This window comes from Monodelphis domestica, chromosome 7 (genome assembly GCF_027887165.1).
Source record: "Monodelphis domestica isolate mMonDom1 chromosome 7, mMonDom1.pri, whole genome shotgun sequence".
NCBI classification, from domain to species: Eukaryota; Metazoa; Chordata; class Mammalia; order Didelphimorphia; family Didelphidae; genus Monodelphis; species Monodelphis domestica.
Window position 1 is genome coordinate 206,515,797 of NC_077233.1, and position 26,938 is coordinate 206,542,734.

Consider the following 26,938-nt stretch of genomic DNA (forward strand, 5'->3'; position numbering starts at 1 on the left):
GAGGAGAGGGATAAAAGCTCACTGGTTGCTCTATGGAATAGTGCAGAATAAAGAAATCAAAGGACTTGGGTTCAGAATCTGGCTCTGCAAATTACTACCTATGGGACCTTGACAAGTTATCAACTTCTCAAAGTCTCCTAAAAAGAAGTTGGACTTTATGGTCTCTATAATTCCTCATACTTCTAAATATAGGATCCTTCTCTTTGGAATGAGTTTATACTCAGGTTTGGGGTATGTAAGTATTCTTTGGCATCTTCCATTCCATTCTGAGCCATCGCTAGTCATCTTGACTTTTGTCTTTCTAAAGGACTTCAATGATTCTGAAAAAGAGTGAGACTGATGACTTTATGAAGCTCTGCCTCACTTAAATCCAATTCGCACAAGTGAAAACATTATACCCTGATGTCACTGGCTCACTTCAATCAGACAAACAACAATAAGGATTCTCCTCTGACAGAACATAATCTCCTTAAAGGACAAAGTTAAATTTATTTGTGTCTTTGTATTTCCAATAACGAGTAGAAAACCTGGGCATATAGTAGGAGTTTAATTAATGCTGGTTGATTGATTGAGACTTGGTCTATCTCTTCCAACTCATCTCAAGTCATAAAAACTAATAAATTCTCCCTTGTACTCTCTTGCCATACACAGACAAGCTTTTCTCAATGTAAAGCTTACTCTTAAGCTTCAGGGATTGTGAAGTTGGTTCCAATTAGTATTATGAAGGAATCAAACAGCCCCTCCTTCAATCAAACAGCAGCATCCTTCTGAGGCCAGACCCTACCCCAGATCCCTAGACTGAGAATGGGAAGTGGGAAGAAGCATCTTCTTCCTCTTCTCCCCATACCTACTAGAGTCCTACTACAAGTAAGCTGGTGAGGATTTCATTTCTAAAAAAGGAATTAAAAATAATAGTGAATACTGTTGCCTCTCCTTTGTCTCAAACCTGACATCTCATTGAACAGCTTATATCTAAATGACAGAATCACAGAATGTCAGAGTTTGAAAAGACCTTTGAGAGCTTCTACTACAACCTCCTCATTTTACAAATAACTTACCCAAGGTCATATGAGTAAATATAGGTTGAATATGAGGAAATTAAAGGTTGAAAAAGCAACTCAAAGAGCATCTAAACCAGGGAGCATTAGACTAAGAATCATTTTTACTTTTTAAAACTATTATTAGCTTGTGGGTTACACAAAAAACAGGCAACAGACCAGATCTGACCCTTGCACCATAGTTTGTTGATCCCTGGTCTAGTCCCAACTCCTCATTTTACAAATGAGAACACTGAGGCCAAGAAGTGATTTACCTAATGTCATAAAAGTATATGGGAGAGCTGGTGCACAAACCTCAGTTCCTCTGACTCAATGAGGATCAGCATAGCATCATATATTTAGACCTGGAAGGGTTCTCAAAGGTAAAATCTAGCCCCTTAATTTTATATATGAAGAGACTGAGGCATAAAAAAGTGTCTGTCTCAGCATCTTATAACTAGTAGGTATCTGAGGTGAAATCTGACCCCAACTCTTTCTAAGTCCACATCAAATCACCAATTCATTGGACCACACTGCCACTCACTAAATCCTCCCAGAAACATGGCTTTGGACTTAAAGTTCAGTCAACTACTGATTTCTTTTCCATCTAAAGGGATACAATTTTTCAAAATAATGTTTATGAAGTGGACCATTTGAGATTAGAAAAGCTTTGCAAAAGTAATGTGTGGGGAAAAGGAGCTGGTTCCTCTGCTGTTCCCTAAGAAAAGTATAAAACCTATGCTGGCGACTTCTTCCTGACCCAAAAGACCCAAGTACAATTTATGGATCCCTCAATTCTCTGGATCATTGCTCCTATCATGAGAGCTTCAACATATGACAATCCCTCAAGAAGAGACTCCAGCTCTCCTTATAAGTACAAAGATTCACAAAGACAGTTTTATACACAAATAAATTGAAACATGTAGGACTCAAGTAGTCCTTGGGACACCCTGTGTAGTCCTATGTCTTCTTGTTATTAGAGCATTTTCCCCCCCTTGTTGCATCTTTTCATGGCTCTTCTTGATCTGTCCAGTAATGATGAAATGAGTGAAAAACATTTATCAAATACTCTATGCCAAGCTCTAATAAATCCTGGGGATATAAATAAAAAAAATCAAAACAGTCCATACCCTCAAAAAGTTCATATTATGGTAGGACGAGCCAATATATATCTATAAGGGAATGGTGGCTAAGATGTTTTGGTTTGAGAAATCATAGGGATGATGAGTGGAGTCATAGGTCAATCGGTTGACACTCTCTTCCAGAAACAATGATATTATTGATTTAATTAATATTCAGAGAGCAAGAGATTAAGAGTGGGGAAGGGGAATAGGAAGTGGCAGTGCTAAAGTGGCAGCAGAATAGAGGACAGTCAAATGACTGATTTTTAGTGGTCTTTATCTCCCATCCCTCTTAACTGGCATTGCTGGTAGCCCTCCACTGTTTGCTAGTTCCCTTCTCCTCTGGGAGATGGCAGTCATCTAGTTTCTTGTACTATCTTCCATAACCCCTTCTGCCTATTCTCAACTCTTCTCTCCACTCCAGGTTCTTATACCTGTGATCGTCTGATAGTTCCACTCTCTTCCAGCAGATGACAATCACCTTGTTTCTTGTTTCTTCATAGTCTCTTCTTGCTCCTTAGCTCTCCAGTCCAACCCAGGTTCCATCTAGTGTCCTCCATTATTTGGCAGGTCCTTCTCCTCCAGAAGATGGCACTGGTTAACTTCTGCCACTCTGTGAACAGTGGCCCACAAAGGGATTTGTATCAGAGTGTTTTTACAGTTCAAGATGGCACACCTTGATTTTTATACGTGCTGCCTACAAATCTGGACACCACAAAGAGACCCAGGAGTGAGTGGTGGGGGATAGGAAAGGGAGTTGTAGGCATTCCTTATTTGTATTGTACAAGCAAATTTCTTGCTTCAGTCCCTGGTAAGTTTGTGATGACATGTTAACGCTTTGCCTCCTCTCTTTCCCAGGATCTGGGTGGTGCATTTCCTGCTCACATCATTCTTTCTCTCTGGGCCTTAAGGTCCTGGACAGCATCCCTACTTTCTCTTCAATTATTCCTCTATCCTGATCTTCCCCAAAGGCAGCTAAGTCAAGTTAATCAAATTACTCAGGGCTACTCTCTTCCTTTTTTTTTTTTACCTTACCTTCTATCTTGGTATCAATTCTAAGCCAAAAGAGCAGTAAGAGCAAGGCAATTGAAATTAAATGACTCTCCCAGGTTCCCAAAGCTAGAAAGTATCTGAGGTTAGATTTAAACCCAGGTCCTCCCATCTCTCAGCCTGATGCTACCTAGCTGCCCCTCGGGGCTGCTTTCTGAGACATCTAGAAAAGAGGGAGAGAGGATGATATAAGGGGATAAATGAGGCAACAACTCAAAGTATAGGCTCCACTAGTAGTGAATCAGTAGTGCCATCTTTGTGGGTAGAATCATAAAACAAAAAAGGACTGTGTTGGGGAAAAAAAAACATAAACCTAGCTTTATTTTAGTACCCTGTCATCAAAGAACTCTTCCTGTATGAGTTCTGTAATTCTTGTGTTTTCTTCTTCCTGCTGTCCTAGGTTTTTGGACAATGGCCACTGTGTCCTGACCTGTCCCTCAGGGAAATTTGAATTTCAGAACCAATGCCATCCATGTCACCACTCTTGCCAAGAATGCCAAGGAAGTGAGCCCTCCAACTGTACCTCTTGTGGCACAGGTAAGGATAGCTGGGAGTAGCTTATTCTCTGTTGTCTCAATTTCTTCCCTCAACTGTTACCACTGAGCTTTATTCAGGGCTGAGTCTGGATAGCCACTTATTAATGTTCTCAACACTTAGGAGAAGTGTTACTTAGTGGGTAGGGGCGAGGCTACAAGTCAGAAATGAGTGAATAAAGGCGTTTCAGTATATTCTGTGTGCTGAAATCTGTGCCAAGTCCTGGAAATACAAATACAAAAGAAAGAATCCCTGACCTCAAAAAGCCTTTATTTGAGAAATGACACATAAAGGGGAGCTACTAAAAAGTGTGAATAGATTAGTTCTTGAAATTCAAGCCTATAAATATTTGTTAGTTAATGGTAAGGTCAGATGGGTCATGGCAAGGGCTGGGCAATTGGAATTAAATTACTTGCCCAGGGTCACACAGCTAGCAAGTGTCTGAGGCCAAATTTGAGCTTAATAATACAAATCTTCCTGATTTCAAATCTGGCACTCTATCTATTGTGTCACCTAGCCTCTATAAATGTGGCCTGATTTTAACTAAATTAAGCAGAATGTTATCCTAGGAATTGAAGGTTTGAAAATATTTAGATAAGACACAGTTCTTGCTCTCATACGGTTTATACTTGAATAGAAACCTAGGACATACACATGAATAACTATAATATCAGTAATACATAAATGGAGGCACCTAGGAAGCACAGTGAAAAGATCCCAGGTCTAGAGTCAAGAGGTTCTGGGTTCAAATTTCTACTCTTCTGCCTTAAAATCAATACACAGTATTGATTTTAAAACAGAAGGCAAGGGGTTTTTGTGTATTAGGCATTCTGTAGTCCTTTGGGTCACATAAAGAACTATTATTTTCAAACCATACCCTGACCTTATCCTCAATCCATAATGAATTTAGAATAGCTTCCCAAAAATCAGCCCAATTTTCTACCTCCTCCACCCCTAAACTAAAGAAAAGACATGAAGAAACCTGCAAAAAGATGTTTTGTGATGGTGAATTTCTTCCTTCCCTACACATGAGCAGAGGGCACTGGAGTTAACAAGGATGCCCTCAAGTCAATTATATAATTCATATTTGAAAATAATGACAATAATTAGGAAAAATTGAATGGAGCAGGAGGGGGAATTAGTAGCCATTGTGGTTCGCAGATGCTGACAGTGCCCCTCATCTGGCAGATTCCTATTTTATCTAGTTATTATTTCTTCCTAGATACTAAACTTGGTTTATTTCTAGAGTTAAAAAATTGCTTGTTTAGAATTTTGGTGCCCTCTCAATTTTGATGTTCTAGGGCAAAGTCCATGTTTACCTTGCCCAAATTATGACTCTGGGAGTCCCTTGTCCCTTCTCTACAAAGTTTGAGAGTAGATTATAATTCTCTTTGTTGTTGTTGTTGATACCCTTACCTGCCATCTTAGAATCAATACTGTGCATTGGTTCCAAGGCAGAAGAGCTGTAAGGGCTAAGCAATGGGGGTTAAGTGACTTGCCCAGGGTCACACAGATAGGAAGTGTCTGAGGTCAGATTTGAACCCAGGCCCTCCCATCTCTGGGCCTGACTCTCATTCCACTTAGCCACCTAGATGCTCCCACATAGACTCTTCTTGAACTCCAAGAACCCAATAAGGCTAAAAGAGCCTGCAAACTTCACAGAGCCAGCTGAGGAAGGGAGCGGGGGGACCACAAATAGATGACTACCCCTAAGAAGTTGCTAGAGAAGAAATAGAAAAGGTGAGGAAGCTTTGCTCTCCCTTCCATGATTACCAGGCATGCCACCAGCCCACAGGGGACCATCAGAGGAGAAGAGGTATAAACCAGGTGACATTTAAAAATATGGTTTTCTCTCCCTCTGGAGAAAGCACACATACACTGTAGGCTGTTCAGGCTTCAGCAACAGCCTTTTTCAACTTTGTATGAAATAGAGGATGAAGGCTAAAAAAATGTTCCCCTTTGGCTCACTGAACACAAAGATAAATGCAGCCAGTCACAAAATAGGTAATTTGTTCCACTGTCCCATTGCACAGCTTTACAAATCTTATTTTTCTTATAGTAAGTTATTCATATTAAAGACAGCTAGAGATAGATGTGGGAAGCAGGTGAAGTTTAGCCTTTGAGCGTCCCCAGGCTCCCACTTCTTTGTCCTTTATTCTTCTATAGTTCTCTTTCCTGTGACACCAGAGTCTTGGTGTCACACCAGTCTTTCCCCTAAGCAAAACTAACATCTGAATGTGAATTTGCCAGAGTTTTGCCTCTTGGGAGAATCTGGACTTTAAAGCCTCTTCTCTGAGTTTGGAATGAAAGGCTTTGTCCTCAGAAACCACACCAAGTAGGCGGCTTCCTATTCTGCCTACACCTAAGACTGGCCTTGATTCATTCCAGGGTTTTATGGTATTGCATCAATTTCAGGCCTATGGTCTTCTGGCAAGCAATGCCAAGATTTACAGCTGATATTTTATACCTGTAGGCAAGCCTAATTATCATCTGTAACGAAGTATGCTTAGATCATCATAAATAGAGTCAAGCCTTGACAGATGTCATAAATGAGCAGTGGTCTGTTACAGATGACTAAGGAAAGCAAGACCAAAGCTTTCGTCATTAAATCAAGGGCAAAATGTCTTCATAACCTTCCTGAACAGGCTGAATACTTTAGACACCAACATCTTTTCAATCCATTCCCTTTTCTTCTCTTTGGTGGAATCCAATGGGAGGGCAATAGAAAAGTTTTCGAATGAAGTTTCCCAAGTATGTATTTTGTACAACAGATCTTTCTGGAGAAGCTACTTAAGACTACATTGAGACTTTGGAGATATTATGTTTATAATATTATATATATATATATATATACATATATATATAATATCCCCAAAGTCTTATATATAATATATATAATATCCCCAAAGTCTTATATATAATATATATATAATATCCCCAAAGACATATATAGCATGTATAACATCTTCAAAGTCATATATATGTAACATATATATATATATCCCCAAAGTCTTATATATAAATATATCTCAAAAGTCATATATGTGTAACATATATGTAATATCCCAAAAGTTTTATAGATATAAATATATATATGTAATATCCCAAAAGTCTCAGTGCAGTTTTAAGTAGCTTCTCCAGAATACACATTTATATCTATATATACATATATAGAATATAAATTGTGTATTGGATTGCTATGCAGTTGGGATGTTGCATATCCATGTATACCTATGATCAGAACTACAATTTTATTGTAGAGGTAGCTTCTATTGAGGAATCCCCCATTACCAATGCCTACTGGGCATCAATTCCATATTTTATAGTCATAGAGAAATCCCTGTGTAGTCCTGAGAAATTGAATGATTGTCCATGATTGCAGAGCTGTACCAAAAGGATTGCAGAATGACTACTACATTTTTTAAAATTATTTTGTTCTGTCTTGGAATCAATATTGTGTATTGTTTCTGAGGCTTCTGGTAAGGGCTAGGCAATGGAGGTTAAGTGACTTGCCCAGGGCCACCCAGCTGTCAAGAGGACTTCATTAGCATTAATTGTGACCCCAAACTCCTGTCTGATCCTTACTTTGTCACTCAGTGTCAGAACCCCAAACATCAAGACAAGTTCATAGTATGCTAGATCTGGAAGCAGGAAGATCCAAGTTCAATCCTGCCTGACACTTTCTAGCTGTATAATCCTGGGCAAGTCACCTAACTAATATGTGGCTCAGTTTCCTTTTCTATAAAATAAGCATAATAATACCAGTCAGTCCTAACAGTTGAAAGGCTCAACTAACTATGTAAAGTATTTTGCAAATTTTAAAGTACCATATGTTATTGATCAATAATAATGATTATAGTTAATAATAATTCAAAGTGAAAATGGTAGCAAAGGACATTCATTCTAACTTATTTCTTGTTTGAAATTACACTCTAGGAATAATAATGAGAAGTCATTTTACTATACAGTCACTTTATATGTGATATGGAAACCCTTGAGGTCTTGGCCTCCTTGCATGTGTTAAGGTGGTGTTGCAATCTTCCTTTGCTCACTACACATGGAAAATCAAAGTTGATGTCTAGCAGAGTCCAGCAAGGGAATTAAATTCGAGGTGGATCACTTGCAATTAGCACCTGCGTTTAACTGCCTTCTTTTCCTTGTAACTGGGAGGTAGCCATGGATGGATGAGCAATTCCCCTTTCCTTGGAGGACCTCCCCTTAAGTACTCAATTTAGATTCAATTCCTTTGTCCAAAGGAAGGAGCCTGACTATAGAGTCTGAAGACCTGAATTCTTAGCTGAAAAAGGATGAGTGAGCTTGGACTCGTCAATTTAAAGTGGGGATAATCCTACTTCTACCAACCTGGCAGGATTTATATGATGCTTTGCTGTAAAGAAGTTCAGAGGGACAGCTAAGTGGCTCAGTGGATAGAGAGACAGCCTAGAGACTACCGAGTTGCCCCTGGTTTCACCAATTGTCTTTAAGTTCTTTTAATACTTATTTGCTAGACCTTCGATTAAGGCTAAAGATGTTTTAAAATCATCTTGGAAATATATTCTTAACCCATTTTAAAAATTCATTGTGGATAATGAATCTGTGATGCTGCTGGACTTCCTATAAGTTTTCATGGAAGTAATATGATATTTCATAAAGCAATCTTGACTAGCCTATTTGGTCTTGTTTTTTTTTAATTTGTGAGCTCACAAAAAAAGGTAAGAGGGGAGCACTTAGTGGCTCAATGGGTTGAGATCCAAGTCTAGTGATGGGAGGTCCTGAGTTCAAATCAGATCTTAGATACTTCCTAGCTGCATGACCCTGGGCAAGTCATTTAACCCACACTGCTTAGCTCTTACAACTCTTCTGCCTTGGAACCAATATGCAGTACTGATTCTAAAATGGAAGGTAAGGGTTTAAAAAATAATTTTTTAAAAAGATGGGGCACTTTTTCATTATTCATTGCAATTTCTGTATGACTCTCAAATCTGTGGATTGGTAGAGGTAGTTCCTCTTATTTGACTACTTTGCTCACATAATCCAGCTCCATTCAATTTTTTCTTACAGAGTCTCATCAAGATTGTTGTTTATGCATTGAATTCAATTCACTGGATGATATTAAAGCTGGGATTATAAATATGATCCTTTCAGTCACTGAGCAGCAACTAATGAGAGCCTTTACCAAGTTCAAAATTGACTAGAGCAAAATAGAACGCAAGATGGTGCTTCTGTTAAATTTTAATAAGAAACATGTTAGTTTTTAATTTTTTAAACAATCAACTTTTTTAATATTTGTGGATTTCTTATAATTTAATAATTTATTATACTGTAAAAATTATTAAAGTTTAAATTGCACTAAAATTTTTGAGATACTATATGTACATTTCATCATATACACATAATTTGAAGGTCCATCATTTATAATATAAAAATCATCCCATGAAACATAATATATTCATAATACAACTTTGAAATACACATATATTTAGCATATTTAATTATATATACATATATATATTATATGAATGGCAAGGTGACTCACTGGTTAGAGTACCAAATCAAATCTGCTCTCAGAAACTTCCTAGCTGTGTGATCCTGGGCAAGTCACTTATCCCTGTTTGTCTCAGTTTCCTTATTTGTAAAATGAGCCAGAGAAAGAAATGGCAAACCATTTCAGTATCTCTGTCAAGAAAACCCCAAATGGGATTATAAAGAATTGGACACAATGGAACAACAACAACAATATATGTGTTATTTCCCTTCAATAAAATATAAATGTCTTAAGGATAGGAACTTGTTTCTGTTTTCCTCACTGCACTCCCAATACCTGGTCTAACATATAGCAAATGTTAGGCAAATAATAAATGCTTGTTGTATGCTGAAATATAGCATTCTCTCCACTATGCTATACAGGATCTCTTGGATAAGAATTACTACTACTGCTGCTGCTACTTCTATTATTTCTATAACAACTACTACTCCTTTTTTATTACTATTACTACTACTGCTGCCACTATTTTTATTACAACTACTACTCCTTTTTTATTATTCTTACTGTTGCTCCTGCTGCTGCTGCTACTACTATCACTTCTATTTCTACTATAATTACTATTTTTATTATATTATATTATATTTTTATTACTACTGCTGCTGCTGCTACTATTTCTACTACAATTATGACTCCCTTTTTTATTACTACTTCTACTATTTCTACTGCAATTACTACCACTTTTCTATTGCTACTAATGCTGCTACTACTGTTTCTATTACAACTATTACTTCTTTTTTATTATTCGTACTGCTGCTCCTGCTGCTGCTAATACTTACTATTGCTACTATTTCTACTTTAATTACTATTTTTTATTACTACTTGCTGCTGCTGCTTCTACTATTTCTACTTTAATTACTATTTTTATTACTACTACTACTGCCGCTACCACTATTTCTACTACAACTACTATTCCTTTTTTTATTACTACTCCAGCTTCTACTATTTCTACTGCAATTACTACCACTTTTCTATTGCTACTAAGGCTGCTATTACTATATCTATTACAACTACTACTCATTTTTTATTACTCGTACTGCTGCTCCTGCTGCTGCTGATAGCTTACTCTTTCTACTATGATTACTATTTTTATTACTGCTGCTTCTGCTACTACTATTTCTACTGCGAATACTACCACTTTTTTATTACTACTAATGCTGCTACTACTACTTCTGCTATAATTACTATTATTTTTATTACCACTGCTGTTGCTACTATTACTACTTCTACTACTATTATTGCTGCTATTGCTGCTGCTACTACTACTCTTGCTGCTGCTGTTACTGCCACTTCTACTATAACTATCACTTCTTCTACTATTAGTGCTGCTGCTATTAATACTAGTATTAATAATAATAATGGCAGAGAGTTAGAGTATTTTACATTTTTCACAGTACTTTGGATATATTTGATCCCTATAATAATCCTGTGAGCTAAAAACTATATATAGTATTCCATCCACTATACAAAAGAGGAAACCATGACCCAGCAAAATTAAATGATTCACTCATAGTCACACAGATAATTAATACTTCAAAGCAGGATTAGAACGCAAGTCTCATTGCTCTTTCCATTATGCAACACCTACCGGCTTAAAAATGTGATCCATGTTAAAGCAGGTTTTATTTTTATGACTTCCTGGGAGGAAAAGATATTTTTTTCTGATATATTACAGAGGCTTTGTGACTACGTTCCCACCATCTCTGTCCTCCCTTTTCTTCTCCTCTACCACTCAGACAAGCTTGGGAAGGAACGCTTCCTGTACATGGGTGAATGTCGAGAAGGCTGCCCCAGTGGATACCACCATTCTGATAACACCTGCCTACCCTGCCCTGAGAACTGTGCACTCTGCAGCAGCTCCTCTTACTGTACTCGATGTGTGCAAGGATACTACATCTTACCCTTGAACAACACCTGCCAGAAGTTAGAATGCAGAGAAGGTAAACTGACCCCAGTGGAAGCTCTCTATCCTTGACCCAAGTGGTGATGCTTATCCTATGCTGGAATATAGCATTCCCTTCTCTGTCATACAAGATCTCCTCAAGTGACTATGGGCCCCACTATATTTAGTTTCCTATGTATAAAGTGAGGGTGATGGTCATCTCCTCTATTATCTCTCATCTCTCTCTCCTTTCCCATTCAGATACATATCTTTGTTACTAGAGCTGTCAGGAAGCTTGACTTCTATTCTTGGGGAGCACCTCTATAGAGAGAAACCAGTTCATTCATTCATTCTACAAGCATTTATTGAGAACTCACTATAAGCTGGGGATACAGAGACAAAAAAATACACATATTATCAAAGAGCTTATAAATAAGAATAACAGTTCACATTTAATCACTTTAAAGTTTCTAAAACTCTTTACATATATTATGTCCCTTGATCTTTGAAATAGCTCTATGAGACAGTTTCTGTTATTATCCCCATTTTATAGATGAGAAAACAGAGGATCAAAATGGTTAAGAGATTTACCTAATGTTATAGAGCTAGTAAGTGTCTGAGTCAGGATTTGAACCCAGCTCCCCTCCACAACAAATCCAGCAGGTTATCCATTAAACCATTCTGTCTCCACATTCTGCCTCTCCTTATGTTCTACCAATGTTCACAAAACTATGAATTCCTCTATTGAGTGCTAGTAGCTCACTTTTAAAAGCATGGTTAACTTCATAAGTAAAGTCCTTCCCAGGGTCATAACTAGTCATTTTGACACCCCAATATAAGCAGCAAGAAATGTGCCCTCAGATGAACATTCTAAAAAATATTCATTTGAGTAAAGGTGGGAAAAGACAAAAGGAGATACTTCACACACTGGAACATAGAACTTCACTGAAAGAAGGACTGCCATGCAGCCTTCTGGGGAGGTTACCATTGAGAAAGAGAAGAGTTTGGGGGTGGGGAGAGGGGAGACAGAAACAGAGACAGAGAGAGATGGATGGAGAGAGGGAGAGAGAGAGAGGAAAGAGATGGGGGGGGGGAGAGACAAAGACAGAGACAGTGAGACAGAGAGACCTGGGGGGGCATTGAGAGCAGGGTGGGGCAGGGTTTGGAGTTCTCCTGGGGTCTAGCCACCCTCTGGTAATTTTCTATCCTAACTAATGCTAAACAGTACTGTCAGGACCCTCTAAATTTCAGCCTCCTATTGCAAAGCCCTGGTCACCCCCTATATTGGTAACATCTCTGCAGCTTCCTAATTTCTGGTTTATTCTCTGTCCTAGGGAAAATGGAACTCTAAAGTCTTTTTTTTTTTAATTTTTGAAATGATTTCTTTCCTTTGTAACTAAGACTTTTCAATTCAATGAATAATGACAATTTCTTCTGATGAAAGGCACTCTAGTAGGTAGAATGATTAAGGCAGAGGTTTTGGTTTCTTTTCCATGTGTTTGAGGATTTAAAGCAAAGAAAAAGGTTTTTGTTCGAAGAGATAGATAAAACTGTTCATTTCCATACTGAGTTCTTTTGCTTTCCCCAGTGGCATGTCTATTTTTTTTTAATGTCTACCAACAAGTTTTTAAGTCTAGTTGTCTTGTGTAAGTCCAAACACCCCCCCCCCCATTTCATTCAATCCAGCTGATCTAATCTACTAAATTAATATAAGGAAGTGAAAAGAGAGTAACATATACATCTTGGAAAGGGGTTATCAACTTCTTAATTAGTTAGCTGATTGCTAAAAAAGAAATTACTTAACAATAGATTTTCCAAGCAATTAGTGTCCTTCCACTTGATTAAGAATGAGTTTGGCTCTCTCAATTCATTCACTGTCTAGGGGAAGTGAAAGATCCAGACTATGAAGACTGCATGCCTTGTGAAGAAGGATGCCTGGGCTGCAGCTTGGGTATGTCACATTCCTACACTGTCATATTCTTTGTCTGTGACTTGGCTCCGTCCTTATTCTTTCCAGAGTGTTGCAGTGTTACAGAGCTTTTTAGCTTTTTAGAGATTTATCTGTAGAGGGGTCTTTATGAATATCATTCAATTCAGTTCAGTTCAATATAAACTTTTTTTTAACCCTAACCTTCTGTCTTAGAAATGATACTTGAGTATTGGTTCCAAGACAGAAAATGATTAAAGGTTAGTTAACTGGAGTTAAGTGATTTGCTCAGGGTCACACAACTGGGAAGGATCTGAATTCAGATTTGAACCCAAGTCCTCTCAACTCTAGACCGGTCACTATATCCACTGACCCAGCAAGCTGCCCTTCAACATATACTTTTGAAGGCCCACAATATATTACGTGGGTCCCAGGGAATTTTGTTAAGTTGTTTTTCAGTCACGTCCAATTCTTTGTGATCCCATTTGGGATTTTCTTGGTAAAGACACTGGAGTGGTTTACCATTTCCTTCTCCAGCTCATTTTACAAATGAAGAAACTGAGGCAAACAAGGTAAAGTGACTTGCCCAGGGCCACATGGCTATTAAGTGTCTGAGACCAGATTTGAGTCTTCCTGACTTCAAACCCAACTCTCTATCCACTGCTCCACCAAGCTGCCTGGTCCTAGGGATAAAGAGGGAGAAAACATTGAACATAAACCCTTCTTTGAAGGTTCTTTCATTCTGTTGGAGGAGGGGCAGTGTAGAAATACAATAAGCCTCCAAATAAGCACTTACAAAGTTATTTCAACTGAGAGAGAGTATCAACTGCTGCTGAGATCAGAAAAGGCCTTGAGTAGCCTTCAACCTGTGCTTTGAGATTAGCTGGGAATTCCACCCAGGGGTAAGGGAGCAGGAACTCTCTTCCTGGGCCCAAGTCAGACCCCTTCATCAGTAATGACAAGAAATAAATTTAACAGGCCAAGAGGGAGGGGAGGAATAAATAGCAAGGTGGCTGAGTTTAGACAGGAATGAACAAGGAAATGAATTCAGGCTAAGCAGCCCCAAATCACTTGCATTCATGAAGCACACTTGGACTAGAAACAATATAAAAATGTCAAAGATAAAGCTCAAGGGGGGAGAGATTGGGGATTTTCCTTGATAAAACCTTCCCTGAGGCTCAGATTCTTAGAAATCCTCCAATGCAGGCAGCACAATGATATCTGTGAAGTCTAAAACTCTATTATGAAGGTGGGAGTACCTGTTATGCTTCAAGAGAATTGTCAAATACAAATTTATGCTTTTTTCTCCTCCCTTCCTCTGGAGAGGGGGAAAAAGGACTTTTTAATACTCAACACAGTTCTGTCAGTCAATAGGTTCAGAAATCAAAACAAACACCAAAGAGACCGCCATGTTTAGGGACCAGACCTTGGTGTCAATTTAGGCCAAGGCTGGACATCTGTCCTGTCTTGAATCTTGAGCCCTTCACATCAGAAGAATGAGGCATTTGTAATAGAAGTGTTGTGGGGTGCAGAGGTGTACTCCTGGGGTTCGGGAAGGATACCTTTTGCAAGAATGCAAGACTCTGAACTTAACTTTAAAGAGAGAGATTTATTAGTAATGTTGAATTCTTGGTCAGCAAGACAGCATAAGTGGAGCAACCTGGGAAGTTGCTCCCAGAATGCCTCCTTTCTGGGGTTTTTATATTCTTTTACTTGACTCTGGGGCAAGGGGTTGGGGAGGTTTCCCTGAAGGCATGGGGGTGGTTCTCTTGATTTGGAAGACAGATGGATGAGGTATCTCTTTGTCCATCTCAAATCCATGGGACAATGAAAGGAGGATAATTCCCTCTGGGTCTGATGTTTGGGTTGGGAGTCAAAAGGGCCTAAGGGAACAGACAATTTTCCCTGGTAATAGTTTGCCTGAGTTTCTAAGGGTACAATGCCCATGCCAGAAGGATCTGAGAGGAGAATGGAAGGAGAGAAGGAAATGGAGAGAAAAGGTTCTTCTTCCCCTCTCTTTTTCTGGGAGAGAGGTAGCCAAGTCCCCCTGATGGAGGGAATGTCTCCTCAGAGAATAGTTCTGGGAGATGGAGGACACCCATATCACTTTGCCTCAGAAACTTTGGGTCATCCCACTATCAAGGAGAGATGTTGTTCTTTGGGTTAGGCAGTTTGGATCCCTGGGATCCTGAGCTAACCTTCCCCTTGGGGAAAGATGTGATTCTCCCCAAATCTTCTGTCCCCTTTCCTAGCATCAGAAACCAACCAGACCTAATTCTAAAGTATTAAGCAATTTATTTGGGTTCACGCCGAGAAGAAGAGGTAAGGGTGTCCAGCAAGGAAAGTGGGGAGTAGGAAACCCTAACATTGGTCCCCTCTGGCAGGCTGCCCCCTCAAGTTCTCAGGGTTCAGGGCTGAGTACCTTGAACCCTCCTCTGGCCAGTTGCTGGTTGATCCCTATTCCTCAGCTTTTAATTCAGGAGTCCAGGAACAGGTGAGGGAGGGAGAGAAATCTTAGGGAAAGATCTGGATGGCTCTGGCCAACATGAGTCCAAATCCAAAACCCCCTTGAGAATTCCGGTAGCTGTTCCTGAAGAGTCTTAGTGGATGTGTTTTGTGTCCCAGAAGGAATAATAGGTCCCAAAAGGATGGGCTCTTTCTCAGCTTCCAGGAAAACCTCCTTTTCTCCTCCATCTCCCAGGCTGAAAGACTGTTGACAGTTGGAGCTTCTCTCTTTCTGCCCCTCCTCCTCTGCTCTTCAGCTGATCTCCTTCAGCTTGGCTTCTCATTGCAACCCCCTGCATCTCTCTTTCTTACATTACACATTCATGATTTATATGGGGGAGATTTCAGCAAGAAATCAATGATTTCCAGTGGGGGAGGGCAGAGTCCCCAAATGATTGGTGGGGGGGAAGGTAGGAAAGATGTCACACTCACTGTAATCCACTGGGAAAATGAATTCCCAGGCGGTAGATGAGTTTGTTGTTGGCCTTCATACTGCAAGAGGACCCAAAAGACATGAAGAATCACGCCAGTTTTAGACCGTCTAGAAACATTAATTTAGCATTTAGAATTCTATATGTGGTCAGCTAACCTTGTTCAGAGAACACTAGGTAGACATGTACTAGAGGAATTGAATCCTTTCAATCTTTAAAAAATTATATCATGAACTTATCAAATATATGTAACAAATATGCAAATAACAAAAAAGAGATTTGTATAGGAAACTGGACACTATGATATAATAGCTTGGTTTTTTAAGCATATAAGATATATATTAGTACATATAAGATATAGTTAAGTTTTTAAGTATATAAGATATATAAGTATATATAATATATATTTAAGTATATAAGATATATGTATATGTAATATATCTTTAAGTTTTTTAGTATTTAAGATGTATATGTCTGTATTTTGATTTATAATATATTTAAGTTTTTAAGTATATGTAAATATCTGTAATATATATTTAAGTTTAAGTATATAAGATACATATAAGTATATATGATATATAAATATATAATATGTATTTAAGTGTTTATATGTATATAAGTATAGTTTGATTGTTAAGTGTATACATAATATTGTAACAGTTAAAATTTGGGGGGAAACTAAGGCAGGTAGAAATTAGTTTCTCTCTGCAAGGAGTATTATATTTTTATGTGGTTTATTAAAGGTTAAGGATTAAAGAAAATATAGAATAAGAAAGCACGTGTCTAGGCCCAGAGAGGCCTAGACAACCTCACCTACATCATGAAAGAGATCAGTCTCCTGGGAATCGGAAGTAGGAAAGAGACCCAGTAACCTTTACAGCCAGGTTAAATACCCCATCTTGCTCTGGCCCAGGTGAGGTTACAAGGCATTTTGGGAAGTGAGCAAGGACTTCTGGGAAATGGAGTCCCAGGTTCAAGTCTCCATTTTTACATTCCCTTGTCTGATCCTCTGGGAAAAAGAGTTTTTCCCAAAGGATCATGAAAGCATAATCAACCTAAAGATTACAATAATTTGAGGATAAGAGGAAAAAAGAACAAAACCAATAATTGCTGGACACATTGACAAAAAGCCAGTTAGGGGGCAGTCCCTTTGGCATGAAAGTATACATACAAATAAATGTTTAATCAACTACACCCAAAGTTCATTCTTGTGCAGCTTGGGGTCTGGAGGCTTCTTCATGGTGTCTTCTCCAACAGTTCAGTTAGTTAGCAATGAAAAAATGGAGACTTGAACCTGGGACTCCATTTTTACAATATATATGAAATATATATTTAAGTATATATTAAATGTATTCTATATATACATTTATATGTATGTGTGTGTATATATATGTATACATACATATACATATATATATATATACAATACTAGAAATACTTCCCTGATTATCTCCTTCCAACTTTTGGAACTTTTCTGCTTGGAAACCAATACCCAGTATTGATTCTAAGACTGAAGAAAAGGGTTTTTTTTAAGTTATATATTATTTAGAAGGAAAAGCAATATAATTATTTCCTTTATGGAAGGATTCTGGGGGCAGCTGGGTAGCTCAGTGGATTGAGAGCCAAGCCTAGAGATGGGAGGTCGTCGGTTCAAATCTGGTCTCAGACACTTCCCAGCTGTGTGACTCTGGGCACGTCACTTAATCCCCATTGCCTAGCCCTTAGCACTCTTCTGCTTTGGAAACAATACATAGTATTGATTCCAAGAGGGAAGGTAAGAGTTTTTATTTAAAAAAAAAAGGAAAGGAAAGATTCTCTTCCCTTTAAGATATTTTCTTTAAACCTAGTTGCCTTTGTATTGAAAGAGTTGTATTTTGAAATCTGATATAATTCACACACATATTATTTCTGATAGTGACAGATATGTCACCAAATTGATCAATTCTATTAACAATTCTTTAATTCCAACTTCAGAGAATGGGTTTTGAATCCTGCATCCAATTCTTGCTACTTGTGTGACTTTAGAGAAGTAGCTTGTCCTCAATTTCTTTCACTATAAAATTATAGGAATTGACTGAAAAGCTTCTCAGATATTTCTCAGCTCTGTCTCTATGGGCTCATGATCCAAACCACAGTGGTGGAGCTCAGTGAGCCTTACGTCAAGCCAAGGCAAGATTCTCTGTGAGTTTTTGGGTGTAAGTCTTCTGGCCAAAAAAGAACACATGGGCAGCAGGGTGCACCATGAACTTAGTAGTTCATAATTTAGATAATACTTTCTCTAATCAAACTTTCCTCTCTGGTGAGGAAATCCAACAAGGTAAAAGATACTCTCATTCTCTTGGAAATTTGATGAATAACATGATTATGCCTCATGGCATCCCCAGAATATCAGTAATTTGCTTCTGGTTCTCCTGGGGCCCTCCTGGGTGACTCAGGCATTGCCTTTTGCTTGTAATCCTTTGATGACAATTTAGTTTCATATGTAGATTCAATCTTAAGTTGTTTTTACCCAACACCAAAGATGAGGGTGAAAGTGGAAAAATCCAGTCAAGAATCCAGATGTTTTGTCTATGCTTTGCCAAATGTTTGGAAACATCTGACATTTTAAGCTTGAGTTTTTCCATTTCCATCTGGATGTTTTGTACAGTTAAACACACAAATAAGAGCAAGGCACTGTGCTAGGCACTGGGGATACAAAGAAAAAGCAGATTATATAAGAGATGGCGGAATATTGCTTGTTCTGCATCAAGCCTCAAATAACCTGTGATCCTTCATCAGCAAACAGCTGGACTTTCTCCTGGTCATGCCAAAGAAGAATGAATGGAAGGGATCTGAATAAATGTCATGAATTGCACACAAGAAGATTATTCCTCTGGCTATGCAGAAAATACTGAATTTGGTACATCTGAGGGAAAAACAAGAGAGATCCATCTAGAATTTACTATTTGGTTATAGCTTTCTTCTTCACCCAAGCTGTTAGCCTGTAGCATTTTAGAAAATATCATTTAGTTCCAAAAGACTCTGATGAAAAATTCCTTTCTTTATTAAGCAAGATATTTTGAATTATAAGTTTATTAAGCTAGAGTAAAATATTTTATATAACACTTTTCTTCATGAACATACGAAAATATTGGATGAAGCTATTTTAGTATGCAATTGAACAAATACCTATTAAGAAGCCAAGGCTCCAGGCTGGGCCCTGGGAAATAGAACTGAACAAGACACATTCCTGCCTTTGAGGTGCTCGCAATTTAGTATTGGAAATAAGGAAGGCAAATAATTATTAAGGCAAAAAATTATTAATTATAATTTAAAATGACATGTGAATTGCATTTGAATGTTGCTTTACAGGCTCTGTTATTTGATGGAGGCTAATAACAATCCTTTAAGATGGGTTCCGCAGGATTCTTATATTCATTTTAGAGAAGAGGAAAGATATTCAGATAGTGTGACTTGTCCTTGGTCAGAGAGCTAGTAAGTGTCAGAGGTAAGATCTGAACCCAGACCACTTGACCAAGTATATAGCGTTCTATTCACTATGCCGTACAATCTCTTAAATGAACGAGATATTTGCAAAGCACTTTGCACAGTTCTTGGCCCACAGTCCGTGCTATTGAAATGTTATTATTCCTATAATTGTTATAAAAGGTAGACAATAAACACTATAAGAAAAGTTGGAAACAAATGTTGCCAGACTATTAAGGGACATAATACATCCCATTGGTTATGAAGGTCAGAAAAGGCATCAAGAGCAAAGTGACACTTGATGTGGACTTAAAAGATAGGAAGGCTTTGGAGAGGTAGTGATATTGGGACCAAATCTTACCTCGGATACTTCCTAGCTGGGCAGGTCACTTCACCTCCATTGCTTCACCTTTGCTGCTCTTCTCTCTTAGAATGGATACGAAGATGTAAATGGTTACTATAGAGCTGAGCAGACAAGATGCACACACTTAAAAAGTTCAATGTTTTAAAAGAGCTCAATAATTACAAAAGGCAACAATGTGACAGATGTTCCCAGAGTATCATCTAAGAGCCAAATGAGTGCAGACATTGAGTGCTAGAAAAGTGTCAAGGACGAAGAGATCTCTGTGAATTGGAGTAATCAGGGAGGTTTTCAGAGAATTTTTAAGAGTTGCATTGAGTCTTTAAGGGGTCAAACCATTTTGCTAAATGGGAAAGGAAGGAAAATGGAATTTAATAATAATAATGATGATGATAATAACAGGTAGCATTTATGTAGTCCAGGCACTGTGTGAAGCACTTTATGAAAATTATCTCATGATCCTCACAATAAATATTATTATTCTCCCCCATTTTATAGTTGAGGTAACTGAGGCAAATGGAGTAAGGGATTTACTCAAAGTCATAGTTAGTAAGTGTTTGAGGATAAATTTGAACTCAGGTCTTTCTGAATCCAGGCAAGGCCCTCTATCTACTGAACCACTTAGCCCCTCATTCATGCTATGAATGCATGAGCAAAGTATAGGAGGGCACCTAGGTGGCACAGTGGATACAGTGCCAGACTTTAGGCACTTTCCTAGCTGGATAATCCTGGGCAATTCACTTAACCCTGTTTGCCTCAGTTTCCTCATCTATAAAATGAGTTGGAGAAGGAAATGGCAAACAATCCAGTATTTTTACCAGGAAAATCACAAATGGGGTCAGAGTCAGACAACTGAATGACAAAAATCTTTCAATTAAAAAAAATTATAAGGAGTTCTATTGTTGCATTGGTACCCACACAGGTGTTTGGCATTTCCATTTTACAGATGATTGAACTAAGGCTTAGAGAAGCTAAGTAATTTTTCTATGAGTCACACAACCAGCAAATGTCAGAGGTAAGATTTGAATTTGTGTATTCTTGACACTAGATTCACTTAACATGTTTGCCTCAGTTTCCTCATCTGTAAAATGGGGATAATAAAAACACCAATATAACATACAACAATGTCCTCTCTGGAATAGAAAGGAAGAGAAGACATTGACTTTGCATCTCTCCCCAGTTTCTTCAAGAGCCCCAAACTCACATTCTGTCCATTTCACCATACTCACTCTTATGAGCACTGCTAAGGAGTTAACCTCTTCTGGTAACCAAGAGGGCTGCTTAATGGACATTTGCCATCTATGCCAAACAAGGGATTATATATCCAAAGCTGGAAGGGGCTAATGCAGCCTCCTCTTTTTACAGATGAGGAAACTAAGGCATAGGTAAGTGAAGACTTGCCCAAAGTCACAAGGTATCAGACACAGGATTTGAACTTGGGTCCTCTGACTTTTCGAAAAGTGTTCTTTCATGTATACCATGTTGTTTCCCCATAAATTACTGCTTTTTAAAGAATCCGAATCTAATACAACATTCCAACTATGCTGAGTAAAATGAAATCTTTGAAGTTTCAGGAAGGCCTTCATAGCCTTACAGTGCCTCAGGGACGTAATTATTGACATCAATTATCACTGCCGCGGTTGTGCTGGAAGTGCTAGTTAATAGAGGAATTTTTTATTAATAAAATGCCAGATAAGAGGATTTTACTTTCTAAGTATATAACTCCTGTGTCAAAAATCCTCTCATGACACAGGTTCCCCTGGGGGGGGGGGGATCCTCTCCCTTTCTTGGTTCCTGTCTGCCCCCCACCCCTGCCTAAAAAAATCTAGGCAAATGCATGTGGAGCATTTCTCATTATGCTGAGACAACATCCACTCATAAACCACACTAGTTGCAAAATAAAAGAAGCAAATTGCACTTATAGTACATAGAAAAAGACACCGGCAGCAGAACTCCTAAATGCACCTTCCAATGACAAATCCTTTCTTGATGATCTGTATCAATGTTTTGTCACATACAGTGCCTTGGGAGGCAGTTTACCACCCCCCCCAACCCTCGCACAGTTCCCAGTGATTCCAGGGGGTATCAAGCATTACTGATGGGGACCCAAAGCCCCACCGGAGCCCCCCAGCTGTGCCACTCAGCTTGTTCCTCATCCCAGCTCTTCCTCCTCTGTTTAAGATTCCCAACAGGTGATGTCAGGTATGGCCAAGCCCTCTGCCCTTGACCATCACCTCCATCTCCTACAGAGATGAAGGTGTCTTTCTTCTGCCCCAGCTCCAGTGATGTAAGCCCAGACTAAAGATGGCATCTTCTCCCATGGGGGCTTTTCTGTTTGGCTCCCTCCCCTGCTAACCCTGGCATGACAGAAGTCTCTCCAGGCTGGACATTTGTTTCCATATCTGAAATGGAGGTTCACAGGATCAAAGATTCAATCCTAGAAGGAATCTTTTGTTGTTGTTCATTGTGTCATTTCTCACTCTTCCCCCATTTGGGAGGAAAAAGAGGGGGGGAGAAAGGGAGAGAGAAGGAAGGAAGGAAGGAACGAAGGAACGAAGGAACGAAGGAACGAAGGAATGAAGGAAGGAACGAAGGAAGGAATGAAGGAACGAAGGAATGAAGGAACAAAGGAAGATAAAGGAAGGAAGGAAGGAAGGAAGGAAGGAAGGAGGGAAGGAGGAAAGGAAGGAATATAACAGCAAATATACAACAAAATGCAGTCAGTTATATTCTTTCAAAAATCCACTTTCAACCCTATAATCTTATAAATCTGTGACCTTTGGTGTCTGCTTTTGTGGAGGCAGCTAGATTGTGAAGTGAATAGAATGCTAGGCCTAGTCAAGAAGACCTGAGTTCAAATCAAGACTCAGACCCTCACTAGCTGTGTAACCCTGTGTTTGCCTCTGTTATTTCAACTACAAAATGAGTATAATAGCAACATTCACCTTTGTGAGGGTCATTATGAGGATCAAATAAGAAAATATTTATAAAGCATTTAACAAAATACCTAGCCCATAATAGGTTTATATATAATTGCTTATCCTTGTGCCTCTGGGACCAAAAGAGTCCAAATCACCAAGATCAGGTTCAGATACGGGTTGTAAATTCCTTGTTCAGAAGCCAAGGGATGTCTACCACTTGAATGAACATTTAGTCCTCATTTGTTCAGAATTTAACAAAATATTCGATATTTCCTTAATTATCTCTCTTAAATCCCCAAAGAATTTCTCTGTGGCAAAGGTTTAAGATTATACAAATCACTTCAGGCTGCTAGAATCCTCACCTAAGATGGAATAAGTGGTTGCTGGAAGAAAGATTCACACTCTGCAGGCCCTGGACCATGTAGCCCTCCAGGGAATATGTCTTTTCAGGAAGAAAGAGGTGGCTCTCCTGAACTGGCCCCTGAGGGATTAGATACTTTGATTTTCTTCATCTAAGTCCAGATCATGGGACAAATTCCTCTCTGGAATAAATGCAAATAAAGAACATTTGCTCTGGGTTCTCTCCTGAGTTTCTCATGCCAGGGAGAATGCTGTCCAACACATTCAGATGTTTTACTGAACAGGTGGGTCAAAATAGTTTAGACACAAATGTATTTGATGGAAGAGACATTCAAAGCTGTCTTCTGCTCCAATTCCCCTTATTTTACCAATGAAATAACAGAGGGGTTCTTTAAGCCCTTGGTTTTCTTTCTTTCTTTTTTCTTTCTTTCAATAATATAAAATAGATATGAATAATACTTATTATTATATATTACTTTAAAAATGTAAAATTAGTATAAATAAATATAAACTATATATTTATTAATAATAAATAACAGAGGTACTTGCCTAAGGTCACATAGGCAATTATGTGACAGAAGTAAGTTTGAAACCAGGCCTTCTGGCTTGATATTCAAGGCACTTTCCACCATAACACACTAAAGACTCAGAATAGACAATCACTCGCCTGGCATAGACCAAAGTGATCCAGCTGCCATGTTGGTGAGCAGTAGACAGAATGGGTTCCTGTTGATCGGAGCAGCCTCTCCAAGAGGGTACCAGGGAATTCACGTTGGTGACCCAGCAGCCCTTTCATCTAGTCTGTCCACCACCAACCATGCTTGTGCTCAGGGGCAAAGCTTTCTGTGATGCCTGAGCAAAACCTCCTATTGGACAGAAAGTGCCAGATTTACAGCTACATATCCTAGATTTGAACGCTCACTTGGCTACTTATTGCCTATGTGATCTTAGCTAGTCACCTATCATAAAAAACAACAACAATAATAATAACTAACTAGCATTTATGCAGTACTTTTTTTTAAGTTCTTGCCTTCTGTCCTAGTGATAACTCTCAGACAGAAAGGCAAATGCTAGGCAAATGGGGTTAAATTACTTCCCCGGGATCCCACAGCTAGAATACATTCCAGGTCAGATTGGAAACCAAGTCTACCCAGTTCTAAGCCTGGCACTCTATCCACTGAGCCACCCAGCTGCCCCTGGTACTTTAAGGTTTAAAAAGTGCATTAACAAATATTATCTCATTTTAACCTCACAACCACTCTCAGAGGTAGATGTTAGTATTTTATTCAGTCATTTCAGTCATGTCTGACTCTTTGTAACCCCATTTGGGGTTTTCTTGGAAAAGATACTGGAGTAGTTTGCTATTTCCTTCTCCATCTCATTTTACAGATGAAGAAACAGAGGCTACAGGGTTAAGTGACTTGCCCAGGGTCACACAGCTAGGCTGGATTTGAACTTAGATCTTCCTGACTCCCATTTTAACTCTCTGCCCATTGTGCTACTGAACTCTATGAACCTCATTTTCCACATCTTTCAAATAATGGGGCTGGACAAAACAAGCACTCAGGTCCCTTCTAGATCTAAATCTGTAATGCCACAAGGAGGAAGAAATAAGTGTCTCACCCAAAGACACCTATGAAGAACCTCCCTTCCTAGAAATGGTATATGCAAACCTATTCTCAAATGTCTGGGTTAAAGAATGGGATTTATTATTCTTTTTTCTTGTAATTAATATTGTTTTTTAAATTAGACCTGTGATTTCACTGGCATAGGAAATTCTTGATCAAGAAATTAACTACAAATGCATGCTAGTATTCAATTAATTATGTAATCTATTCATATGAATTAATACAGTCTACTAATTATAGTCTTAAAGAGTTGCTTCTGGCATTAAGAAGTTAAGACCAGGGTCACAAATATTAGAGGCAGGATATGAATTCAGATCTTCTTCATCCCAAGGCTGACTGTCTTTCTCCTCATATTTTTGTTGCTATACCATTTTACTGCTGGTGCAGGACTTGAATTCCTCAAAATAACAATAACAGCAACAATTAACCACTGTCGAAATTATAAGTTTAATACTTCATTTTTCCGGAAAATAAGCACTCCGGATTTTACGCAAATAGATGCCTACCACAATAGGAAATGGGAGGGAGGGAGAGTTATTAATTGATCTCTTTTTTTCTTGTTGGATGCCAAAGAGATAACTTTGGTGTGTAGCTAGGGCTTTGCTTCAGGGCACCAGATTTAGAGTGAATTGAATTCAAAGGAGGATGACTGTACTTGAAGGTATTTGCTGTGTAAAATCAACAGCTCTTAGTACCTAATTAGCAAGAGTAGAGGAAAATTGGAAGCTTCTTGGTGGTGGAATGGAGAGAGTAGCTCCTCTTCTCTACTCAGATGGTTCCTCCAGCCTCAGCAACAGCTTTGAGTCAGCATCCTATGTTTTCTGATTTCCTATTCTAGGTCCAAAGAGAGCATGCTTGCCCCAGGCCTCATTTGTGGTATTTGCCATGAGGGCAAAAATTCCTAGATTCAGATTGATTGGATGCTTTCTCCAGGAAAATGGGAAAACCTAGGACAGAGCATCAGCTTCTACTCCTATAGCATCAAGACCTCTTTAAATAAATTATGACAGACATGTTTGCAAATGTGACACTCGGCACTTTATATAGGACTTTCCTTCCAAATTCTCTAAAGCAATAAATGTCCAAGCTCTGCCTCATCTATGTTTATCACTAACTGGGCCCCAGCAGTGATATCATCCCTTCCATGGCACTGATGGAGAAACTAGATCATAGGATGTCTTCGTTTCCTGCAGGTCAGCAATTACACGCATGAAATCCCTCAGAAATACCTGGAATGACTTCATGTACAAGTGCATAATTCACAAAATTAAAGAAGGAAAACTTTATCAACACCTCAAAGAAAATGAAATGAAATTTCCATGAATACTTGCTATAGATACTAAATCTTCTGAGATTAAAAAGCCAATGAAACAAGAGAGAGCCCACTTTGAAGCCAGGAAGACCTGGGTTCAAGTCCATTCTTCCCACATGGTACTAGATAAGTAATTTAACCTCTCAGTGTTCTAGGCAAGTCTCTAAGACCAGAGGAGTCAACAAATGGTACTGTGGTGCTGAATATGCTGCCCATAGTACTCTAGAATGGGTACAAACCAGAATAAAATAGAACTAGGAAATAATAAATAAAATATGATAAAACATTTTAAAAATAAGTCATTTTTCTGCCCTCAGAAATCCTTATGTATGATTGTTGTTGTTCGTTATTTATACTTATTTCAAAAGATTTTCTTTTTAATTTAGGGTTTTATTTTTTATTTATTTTGTTGTTGTTGTTTAGTGTTTTCTTGGCAAAGATACTGGAGTGGTTTTCCATTTCCTTCTCCAGCTCATTTGACAGATGAGGAACCTGAGGCAAACAGAGTGAAGTGACTTGCTAGAGTCATACATCTAATAAGTGTCTGAAGTGAGAAAGAGTAGTCTTCCTGGTTGCAGGCCTAGTATTCTATTCAAGGTGCCACCTGGATGCCCTAATGTCTGATTAATGGCCCCAATTTCTGTTTTGGATTGATACCCACGCTTTTAAACTATAAGTTTACAAAAAGGGTACCAATCTGTCCTGATAGAGTTTCCTTACTGAGATTTCTAATTCCAATTAAATCATATAGTCCCAAACCACAAATATCTTGGGTATGACCACAGTCATTTTGTCACATTGTAGACCACCTTCTAGGGTTACTAGAATGAAAGAGACTTGCAAAACTTGATATATCACAGAA

General features: G+C 38.6%; 1 protein-coding gene across 1 annotated transcript in view; it reads left to right on the forward strand.

Annotated features, from left to right (window-relative positions):
- PCSK5 (proprotein convertase subtilisin/kexin type 5) overlaps window positions 1-26,938 on the forward strand; it is a gene marked incomplete at its 5' end in the record, with an annotated part of 595,445 nt that overhangs the window by 468,091 nt on the left and 100,416 nt on the right. Inside the window, 3 exons of the mRNA XM_056806299.1 lie at window positions 3,609-3,745; window positions 11,021-11,224; window positions 13,049-13,117. Coding sequence (XP_056662277.1) covers window positions 3,609-3,745; window positions 11,021-11,224; window positions 13,049-13,117 — 410 coding nt within the window. The remainder of the gene's footprint in view (window positions 1-3,608; window positions 3,746-11,020; window positions 11,225-13,048; window positions 13,118-26,938) is intronic.